This window comes from Humulus lupulus, chromosome 5 (genome assembly GCF_963169125.1).
Source record: "Humulus lupulus chromosome 5, drHumLupu1.1, whole genome shotgun sequence".
NCBI lineage: Eukaryota > Viridiplantae > Streptophyta > Magnoliopsida > Rosales > Cannabaceae > Humulus > Humulus lupulus.
In genome coordinates this window covers 45546142-45557400 of record NC_084797.1, presented here as the reverse complement: position 1 = coordinate 45557400, position 11259 = coordinate 45546142, and the positions used below count along the sequence as shown (strand labels likewise).

Below are 11259 nucleotides of genomic sequence, written 5' to 3'. Positions count from 1 at the left end.
AAAATAGTCTTAAACAGTTGCATATTCAAAAGTAAAGGTAGGAATTCATGATCTTCCAAATGTCAGCACACCAAAGCCTTCCAAATCATATTTTCTTTTGCACTTGACTTGTTGAATCTAGTAAATAAATTGTTTGATGCCCAATGGTGGATAGCACTAATTGCTAGTACAATCATTAGAAGAACCAAAAGAAATGCCACACCAATCTGTTGCAAAATAAAAAAAGACGTCTTTAAAAAGGTAAACACCAGAAACCAAGGAAAATAAGGAGGGTCTGTAAGTTATTTCTCACCGTCCAAGGTTTAACTACTGCTGTAACAGCCGATATTGCACCAAGCAGAAGAAGACCAAAAGTAACAAATATATATACCACTCAAGAGAGACTCCAATTATCATCTTTCCTAAAAGCAGATTAAAACAATTTCCATGGAAAAATAATTATTTTCCTAATGTCAAATGTCTAAAAGCAACAAAATTTAACTGAAAACTACAGATGCAAAAGGCAGAACAAGTTTGCTAACCATTTGTAAAATCCACAAGAAAGAGATAGTAAAGCTGGAATGTAGATCAAAGGAAGCAAAGAAGCAAGGAAATAAACCTTTGTCGGAACTTCATCATATCTAGACTTTATAACCTCCAAATAGGATACACTAGAAAATGCCACAAGTACAACTACAACAAAACCAGAAGTTAATAGCATACTTAAAAAATGCAATTAAAAATAAATATATATAAAAACCTCAAGAACTTGGCTTATATCACGTTTTATTTTAAAGGAAATGAATTGATATGATATCAAATTATATATTTACCTGTAAATATTCCAACTACACTTACACTCAATATTCCTCTCCACTTTCGACACCAGTTCATGCGAGAGTAAATAAAAACATCGATGATAGGAACAGGAAAAAAAGGTGCAATATAAAATTTAATTTTATAATTTCAACATTCATGTCTATGAGTTATATTATTTAATGAATACTGAAACATAGCTTAACAAACTTTTCTCTTTTAAGTAACCAGTTTATCCATAAAAATTAAAATATAAAGCAACAAAACTAGTAAACAAGATCTGTCCACAGGCAGTGTAAACGAAGCACAACAATAACAAAATCTCCCCATTATTTCAGGTCTGATCAAATTAAGGCAGTAGAAATCCTTAGTAGTTTCTGCATAATCTTAGCAACATTAGATAGTCTTGGCTTGATATGCACATATGAAAGTTAAACTCTATGGGCCTCAAGAGCTGCATTGAGACTACAATTACGGGAAGTTTTTAGAACATCTTTATGCTCAAAATTTGAACTCTTGCCACCACAAACAAATTTAAGATTCCAAATTTACAATTGGCTTAATTGTACTCAAATGATGTGAGTTGTTGCTGCCCTGCTTTCATGAAACTTTGGTACTTTAAATGATTTATTTTTTTCCAATTCTTCTTGAAAATGTGTTTCTTTTTTTATTTGACAAAGCTATTTAAGAGACACTATTATCACCATTCACAGTCCACTGACCATCCCATCCTTGTTCAGGAGGAGTTGTTGTGGGATTTTCATGGTTGCTAAATCTAACTAAATAGTAAAGTTTTTCCTAGAGAAGGTAAGCTCAAGATCAAGTTCTTTCTCAGTTGTTGAGTATTTCTTTTGTGTTATGATAGGTGAAATTACACTGTGTTTTGCATTCTAAGTTTTCTTGTGTGTATTTATATAAAATGTTTCTTTCGAAATTTTAGAATCATATAGACAGATCCCTATGTTACTTGAATTCTTCCATGCAGTTTTGAGAGTCTATTTTGGCTTAGGTAGTATTATATATCCTATTGTTTATTAGGGAATGCAAAATGTGAGGATTATTTTTACTGCTTTAATTATTCTCCGAATGTGCATGCTATGGCAAATCCTCAGCAGTTTTAATTAAACCGTTTCAGCAAATCCTTAGCAGTTTCTACAAAATCTCTTAAGAACAGTAAATAGTCTTGGCTTGATGTGCCCATATGAAAGTCAAACTTTATTGACCTCAAGAGTTTTATCTGAGACTACAATTATGGTAAGTTTTTTAGAATATATCCATGCTCTAAGATTTTTATCAATGTTTAAGATTTTTTAAGCTTGTTAATTGAGTTGTAGTCTTCATGATAGAAAAACTCACATGAACTCTTTTATACAAATTTGAATTGACCAAATCTGTGCAGAAATGTATCTTACAACAACTTAGCATGTCTCCTGTATATTATCAGGATTTTCTTTGTTTAGTCCACAAATTTTTCTTACCATTAATTGAAATTACTTGTACTCTTTTTTTTATTTAACTCATCTTTACAAACTGGGATTGCAGATTATGTAGTTGGGCAAGCCAAGGCCATAATAGAAAGAAGAGCATAATGTATCGTGGAATAGATGGGAGCTATCTTCAAACTTTTATGTGTTTTGATTATGTTTTGTTGTTCACTTTTTAAGTAAAATATGTGGAGGATTAGTAGTTTGTTGTAACTTATGTTAATCGTAAAACTTCACCTAATATTTTTATTTAATGGTGAGACTTATGGTTTGAATTGAATATTATATTAGATTTGAAAAGCGTATAAATACTTCTTGTTAGCAGTTTTCATATGTTATAAAAACTATTTTTTCTTGTAGTGATTCTAGATAAAATCTGACATCATTTCCAATATAAAGCTTGCCTAACCATCTATGAATACCAAGTAAAAAATTCAAACAAAACACAATAATTTTTCTTCCTTATATCACCGCAACACACAAACAAATTTTCCAGAACCTACTTCTCTAAGACACACAAATTTTCAACCTTCCGTTATCACCGCAGCACACAATTTTAATCTCAGAACCTACTTCTCTATGAATGAATATTTAAGATATTCAAACTCCTCTAACATTTATATGATATTAATAAAAGAGTTAAGAGAGCATACATCTGTACCTCCTGCAATTAATAATCAAGTTAATTAACTTTGCAATGCTCCTTGCCAATTCGATCAACAACCTAAAGAATATAATCAATACCTAAAAGATTAATACAAAATTAAAATTAAATGATACAATAAGAAAAAAATTCTTTTAGTTAGTGCTACAAATTACAATCACTTCAATTGAGAAGTTATATCAATGAAGACATCTTCAATTGGAACTTCTTTAACGATTTGGGCAATCTACTAATTTTTGTAGATCATACATACAATTGTCATGATTATTATATTTTCTTGTTTATTTCCTTCTATAAATAAATCTATACGTGCATACTTTATAACACATGATACAAACAGTGTACGACAATGTCTATACATAAAAAATAAATCTATGAAGTGTCAAACATATATTTTAAAATTGACTATTAGTTTTCTCAGGTCAAAACATGAGAAAAAAATGTTTTAAGATCAATGTATGTTCATGGTATAATTCATATTAAGTTTATACAGAAGTCAATTTTAGGTCCAACATAATTTATAACCTTATATTAATGAAGACAAAATAATGATTGGAATTAAGAAAAACAGACATGAAATACTAATAAAAAAAATAAACAAAACACCATTACTTGTAATATTAATGGAAATTAATAAAAGGAAAATGTGGGACTTAAAAACAAATCACCCCATGATACAAACATGGTCACTACAAGCTACTTTCCTTCATATATGGTCAGCGGTCAAACCTCATGGGAGCAAACTATGGGGTTGCCACACAACCTAACCTTCATGGTTAGTACGGTTTCCTTTTCACCCAAAAAAAATTAAAGGAATAAATTAATTAATGTTTCCATTTGACAATGCACAGGCTTCGGATGGAAAATAAAATTTTCAAATAAGTAACAAATCATCCTATTTGTCAACCTTCTTCTCAAGAATTAAAACATTCTCTAAAAGTGCATGGTCATCTAAAAACCTCACTTGTCACAATAGACCTTCCCTAATTTCTACATTAAATATAATAGTTAAAAATGGTGGAAAAGAAAGCATATAATACACAAAAACAGAATATTGAATGTAGGAATATTGAAACAGGTAGATACCATTACAAACTCAACAAAGGCAATACTAGTAGAATGATGATAGTCCCCAAGCAGCCTTAGGCGATAAACATGCATTAGAATATATGTTTATAAATGCAGCCCTTCACAAATGGTATCAAGGATTTTAGAATTATAAAAGAAAGAGAAAGTGTTGGCAAAAGCACTAACCTCTCCACATATTGATTCAAAAAAGATTTTAACATCAGCTTGAGCAACCTACACAAGACAAACTAAATATACGTGTAAGAAGTTCCACAGATAATTGCTATGGGTCATTTTCAACTACAGACTACAAGAAAATCACCTTTTTGTCAATATTTGTACAATAAATGGTTCTTGCACACATCTTGCATTCATCGTCAGTCTGCAATGAAAAACTGTACTCAATTTATAGATTATAAAATGGAAATGACTGATGCATTCCGGAGTTAAAAAAAAAAAGGCAATAGTCATAACAACAAGGCTCTATACCCTTGGCAAAAATGATGGGTTAACTGGTGCAATAGCTGTCTTAGAGGGCAGTACTCTAACATGGTAAAATCCAAGCATTGTCCCTGCGAGACTCAAAGCAGCCACTGCGCCTTCTATTAATCAGATATAAAACTGAAATTGATCAAAATATTTTAGCATTCATAACTGATCTAAAGACCCTTTCACAATGACAAGCAAGTAATGATGTTATAAGGTCAAAATTACCTTCATCAGTGAACTCAATGAAGGAAAAATGAAGTACTGAGTTTGGATCACCACAAATTTGGCAATCAACAACCTTCATAATGGAAATAAAAGCAGATAAGAAAAACTATTCCAAATCCAAATTAAAATCGCACTGTCACATAGCTTCTACTACGACATTCATAATTTTTTTCAGCAATTAAAGGGAAAAAACAATCAGAGAGTAAGAGAAATAGTGAAAACATAGAATTGTAAATAGTTTAGATATCATAAGATTAGAGAAACTATCTGTCCACAAGTGACAAAAAGAGTTGCAAGTTGTTCTTCAGTGACCTATGTCCCAGTTACTAATGACCCTGCGACTTAAACTCATCTCTCCCTCTTCACCATTTTAACGAGCTCTACCCACAACTGGAAAACTGGAGACCGCTTCCATCTCCATCTCTGTCTCCACCTCCGCAATCTGGTTGGGAAAGAATGAGCCCTGAACACCGCCGCTACCACCATTCCCAGTGAAAAACAGAAGATCGTGCCTCCTAGCAATATATCTCAAAGTACTAGCGTAATCAACCCAGTCCTCATCCCAGTCATCAAGTCCCCTAACCTCAAAACCCCTTCCGGGTACCTAAAAGAGTCTCAGTTGGCTTGCTCTGTAGGTAACCAGAACCGAAAAATGGGGTAGGAGTTATGGTGAGTGAGCCAGGGCAGAATGCAATCAGGATGGTAGAGATGCTTACAGGGAAACTGCTTGGCCTCAATGCAAAGCTCGAACTGGTCCTTGCAGACGACTCAGAGCATAAAAGGGTCATCGTTCAGAAGGGACTAGTCAATTCTAGTGGTGGGTATTGCGTAAATGGAAGATTTCGAAGCAGGGAGAGGAGCAGATGGGTGCGAAGAAGAAAACGGGGGAGTTATTGGCAGGCTAGGAAAAAAGGAATTAGCTTGGGAAAAAATATAACTTTTACAAGTTATAGGCGTTCTCCCAAAATAAATTACCGCCATTTTTTTCCTTTACCACATATATGTATATCATAATACTTTTTCAATAGTATTATATCATAATACCAAGGGGTATTTGGTGTAGTGCTCATTAATGCTCAGATATTATTCTATATTTATTACCCGAGTTTAGGGACATAGAATCAACATTAATGTATTTATGTAAATAGGATGTTACCGAAAAGTTTTTGCTACCATATTTATGCACGATTTCCCAAAACTATTGAGGCTGAATTTCCTATAAATACAAAGAAAATGGACAAAAAAGAGAGGAACACTTTGTATACTGAAACTCTGGTAAAATTGTGACATACAATTTCACGATGAGAAACAAAGAGAGTAATAAGAGCGACTCGTCGACTAGGAGGATTTTAAACACCGAACCACGTAAAAGTGTGGGTGTTCTTAAAACATTTTTTTTATTTTTACTTATTCAATTATAGTTTGGCAAAAGCCTAATATCTCTATTGGCAAAAAACCACGTCAACGGATTGGTGCTTTCCTTGAGAGTATATTAGGATTATTTCCCCATGGATGTTTCACCTAACATTCATCATGGTGGCCACCCGGTCTATGCGTGACAACAAGATGAAAAAACTTTAAGATCAGGAGGTACACCGTGCAGCCATCCCCACTGGAGAAGGCTCAACTGCTCAATGTCGCCCTCGAAAGCAACATGTGGACCAAGATGATGTTGCGAGTTCAGCATCACGCCCACCAAATCCCCATCCAAAATACCTGACAGCCGTCGAGATGGAAAATGCACAGTGAAGGAGCCTTCTCGCTCAGGCTAACAAGCAAATAGAGGAGATCTTGGTTCGATTACCCCCTCATGCAACCGATGTTAACATCGGAAGGAGGCAAAGTGGTTCTCATAAGTCCCACAAGAATAATCAACCCAATATTAGTCACTCTATCAGAACTACAACTCCAAGCTCCATACCTTCAAAGTTAATCCACCGGAGTACTCAACCTGCTAATACGCATAGGAGTCATCGACCTCATGTCATTCGATCTGTTTGGACTACGACCCTAAGCTCTGTACCTTCTGAAAAAACCCCATAGAATGCTCAACCTACCAACCCTCACAAGAACGATCATTCAACTCACACTACCAGGAACGAGCCTGGATAAATAGGGTGAGCTGGGACTAATTCGAGGAGGCGGGACACCCCAGGAAATCCATTCTTGCCACGGTCAAAGCCTCTAGCATGGAGAAATGAACTAGTCTTGCCTCCAACCTGAGAAGTTGGAGTAGATCAGGGGAGAGGTAATCTAGTGCGCTGTGATTCAACAAGGATAACTTCACTAATAAGACATCCGTCATCACCGATCCGACATCCAAGGCCACCTCGCCTACATAGGAATGCTCCAACTCGAGGGGAGGGCAAGAGAAACCCTCCTCCCTCAGAGGACATTTATATCCCATAGCCTCGCGCTAATAATCCAGGTCCTTGATCTCAGCCACGAGCTGTAACGTTTGCTAATGGAAGCTACTGAACAGAGAGCTAGCGCGAAGGCAGGTATGAGAGTGACCTAAGGAAACACTTGAGCTTTGCACAAAGTCTTCAATCTGATTTGCATCCCGACCTTCGTGATCATCTAAATTCACAAAAAGGATATCCAGTTTGCCATGATGATTTGAGTTATACTCAGCTCAGGGGATATCTGTGTATTGTACGCAACAATGGGAATGTCCCACCTAACCGAGCTCAAGCTTGGAGGGAAAACAACCCATCTAACGCGTACAATAGGATGGGAGCTGATAATCAGCTCCCAAATAACCTAGATACCAAGGATCCAACCCTCGAGCGACTGACCTTAATGAAAGAACTGATGAAGAGACTCCTATCTAGAAAATGAGTTGATGAATGTGATTCTGATGAAGTGCTCGAGCCTTTTTCTCCTAACATTGCAGCAGCTCTGTATCCTATTGACTTTAGGATGTTAACCATGCTCGCATATGATGGGAACACTGACCCGTCCAATCACCTTGGGATGTTCAAAACATCAATGATGGCCAACAACATCGGGTTTGACTTAAGATGTATCCTGTTTCTTGCAACAGTGACTAGACCAGACAGATTGTGGTTCAACAAGTACAAGAAACATTCAATCACCTCGTGGAAGAAACTATCTTTTGAGTTTAAGAGACAGTTCTAAGCTGCGAAGGAAACTCAGATTGAAGCCAATTCGCTGGCTAACATTAAACAACAACCTTGTGAGTCCATGAAGGCATATCTGAACCAGTTCACCAATGTAGCTGCACGAGCTAGGGATGTTGATGACAGCTCCAAGCTCATGGCTATGAGGACAGGGATCAAAGTAGGAGGTGATATATGGAAAGAATTCCAGAGGAAAGGAGTAAAGAGTGTAGATGAATTACTAGGTCGAGCTCGGGAATGGATAAATCCGGAGGAGGCACAATCTATTGTCGCAGGAACCAACCAGGCCCCTGTCGAGCCCGCTGGAGCAGTGGCGGATGATGCGGCTACTACTTTACCTCCTACCTAGAATAACCAGTTAGAAAGTAATAAGCAGAATGGAACTGGTGAGGGAGATCAGAGAGGAACCAAAAGGAAAAGGCCCGGTGAAAAGTACAAGTCCTTCTACACCGCCTATACCCTCCTGAGATACATGAGAGCATATCTTTCCGGCAAACTGTAATCGCCTTCCATGGAAGAAGCCAAAGCCCTTAGGGAACCAGAGGATGAAAAGAGTACCTGCTAAATTTTTTCAATATCACTACAACATCGGCCATAATACTGATGATTGCCATCAGCTAAAGATGAGACCGAGACTCTCATCCGGTCTGGACCGTTAGCCCAATATGCCCAAAACCGAGTATTTCCCAATTAGCCAACTATGCAAAATATTCATCCAGCTTAGAAAAATCTGGCTAGTCAACCCCAGGCTCAACCAAATCAGGGGGACCAGATCGTCCCCCCTCTAGTAGAAGGGAGGGATATAACCACTATCGAGAGAGGTCCTCATTTGGCGGGCATGAGTAATGGGGCCCACAATGTCACTAAGTTCATACTGAAGCCAAGGTTATCAAATCAACAGCAGCTGGAGAAACAACCAGTCATTTTCATAGAAGAGAACACTAGCCACGTCCAATTCCCGCATAATTATCCGCTAGTGATAATCGTCCAGCTTTCCAATCGAAGAGTACGGAGGATATTAACTGATAATGGGAGCTCTATAAATGTTCTATTCAGGTCCATTCTAAAAAATATGGGGCTATTTGTAGTCGATCATAAGGAAACCTCGATGATCCTACAGGAATTCTCAGGAGAAGGAACAATAGCCATAGGGACGATTGGGCTCGTAGTGACACTAGGAGATGATGTGCAAGTTGTTGCTAAAATGCTCGAGTTCGTCATAATCAATTGTCCGGCTGCATACAACGCAATTTTGGGACGGCCTGCGCTGATGACTTTTGTGGCTATCACCTTAATCTAACATCTAGCAATGAAGTTCCCCTCGACCTCAGATGTATGTACAGTAAGAGGAGATCAGGTCGCTACTAGAGAATGCTATAGCATTACTATGAAGGGAAAATCACAAACCCGAGCATCAAGCAATGGTCATCATTTAGAAGGATGAGGAGCCTCGGGTAATGGAAATTTCCCATAGGGCGAAAGAACCTCAGGAAAGAGGTAATGAGGTCGCCCAATAGGATGGCATTGATATGAAATTAGGCAAAGATAGATTTGAGCTCCAGGCATTGGAGGAGCTCAAGGAAATTAGTATCGACCTAGAATAACCTTTAAGAGTTGTAAAAGTTGGAAATAATCTTGGAACTGAAAGGAAGAAGGAACTGGTCGAGTTTTTGAGAAATAACCTGGACGTCTTCGCTTGGTCACATGAATGTTATAATGCATACTCTGAATCTGGACAAGAATGTGCCTGCAAAGGTACAAAAATGAAGGCTTTTGGGGAATGAGCAATCAAAAGTTTTAAAAGAAGAAATAGCTCGCTTACTTAAGTGTGGATTCATAAGGTAAGAAAAATATCCAACCTAGACTGCAAACCCTGTTTTGGTCCCAAAGCCTAATGGAAGTGGAGAACTTTCATTGAATTCTCTGACCTCAATAAGGTCTGTCCTAAGGATTGTTTTCCCTTACCTCGAATCGATCAATTGATAGATGCAACAGACGAGCACAAGCTCATGTCTTTCATGGATGAATATTCTGGATACAACTAGATCGCGATGAACCTTGTAGACTAAGAGCACACTAGCTTCATGACTGGGCATAACATATACTGCTAAAAGGTTATGCCATTCGGGCTGAAGAATGTTGGTGCAACGTACAAACAGTTGGTCAACAAAATTTTTGTAACTAGATTGGGAAAAACATGGAAGTGCATGTCGATGATATGCTCGTTAAATCAAATACTACCAATAACCATGTATCCGACTTGGAAGAATGTTTTGGCGTGCTAAGGAAATATGACATAAACCTAAATTCGTAGAAGTGCACCTTTGGGGTTTCGTTGGGAAATTTTTTGGGCTCAATAGTCAACACAAGGGTGATAGAGGTAAGCCTAGAAGAAGATCAGGTCGTTATTAGAAATGCCTTCGCCTAGGTCACGTAAAGAAGTATAGAGCCTAACTGAGAAAGTGGTGGCCCTAAACCACTTCCTTTCGAAATTGAATGACAAGTATCTCCTTTTCTACAACTTGCTCAGAGGAAAAAAAAAGTTTGAGTGGACCAAAGAATACAAGTAGGCATTTCAGATTCTGAAAACTCACCTGGCTGAACCCCCCATATTATCAAAACTAGCAACTGAAGAATGTTTTCTGTTATACCTAGCTATGATAGAAAAGCAGTCATCGCCATATTAGTTTGGGAAGAAAATTGGGCGTAGAAACAGGTGTACTATGTGAGTAAAAGGCTTCTGGGAGGTAAGTCTAGATACCCTTTGATAGAAAAACTCATGTTCTGCTTGACCTTGGCCTCAAGAAAACTCAGACCGTATTTCCAGTCCCACACCATCCACATCTTAACAAATCAACATTAAGGCAGGTCTTGCAAAAACCTGAAACATCAGGATGTTTGCCTAAGTGGGCCATCGAACTCAGTCAGTTTGAGATATTATATAAGTCGCGCACATCAATCAAGAGTCAAGCGCTTGCTTATTTTCTACCAAAATGCACAGGTATTCAGAATGAGCCAATGAGAGAACCACTACAAGAATTGTGGAAACTCTTCGTTGTTGGATCATCTAACAAAAATGGATCCGGAGCTAAGATAATTATGATCTCACCTGAGGGACATCGATTCCATACAACCTTGAGGTTCGGGTACGAAGCATCCAACAATGAAGAAGAGTACGAAGCTCTATTGGCAGAAATACAGGTGGAAAAAGAACTAAAAGCAAAGGTGATCCAATGTTATAGTTATCAGCTCATGGTTAATCAGATATTGGGGGAGTATCAAGTTCAAGGAATCAAAATGGAAGATTATCTAGCTAAGGTTATAGATGAGTTGTCTGAGTTTGAGTTCTACTCCATTGAGCAGGTACTTCACGAGCAGAATTTGAATGGTG

The 11259-nt window shown here is 37.4% G+C and overlaps 1 protein-coding gene across 1 annotated transcript; it reads right to left on the bottom strand.

The window, feature by feature from the left end:
- Nucleotides 1–487: 487 nt before the first annotated feature.
- Nucleotides 488–5513, bottom strand: LOC133779105 (polyadenylate-binding protein-interacting protein 11-like). Its single transcript, XM_062219102.1, has 9 exons — nucleotides 5442–5513; nucleotides 5132–5329; nucleotides 4990–5037; nucleotides 4726–4798; nucleotides 4501–4613; nucleotides 4334–4393; nucleotides 4193–4245; nucleotides 4020–4093; nucleotides 488–555 (listed from the first exon to the last, which is right to left on the bottom strand). The coding sequence occupies exons 1-9, from the start codon at nucleotides 5511–5513 to the stop codon at nucleotides 488–490; spliced, it is 759 nt and encodes a 252-aa protein (XP_062075086.1).
- Nucleotides 5514–11259: the final 5746 nt, after the last annotated feature.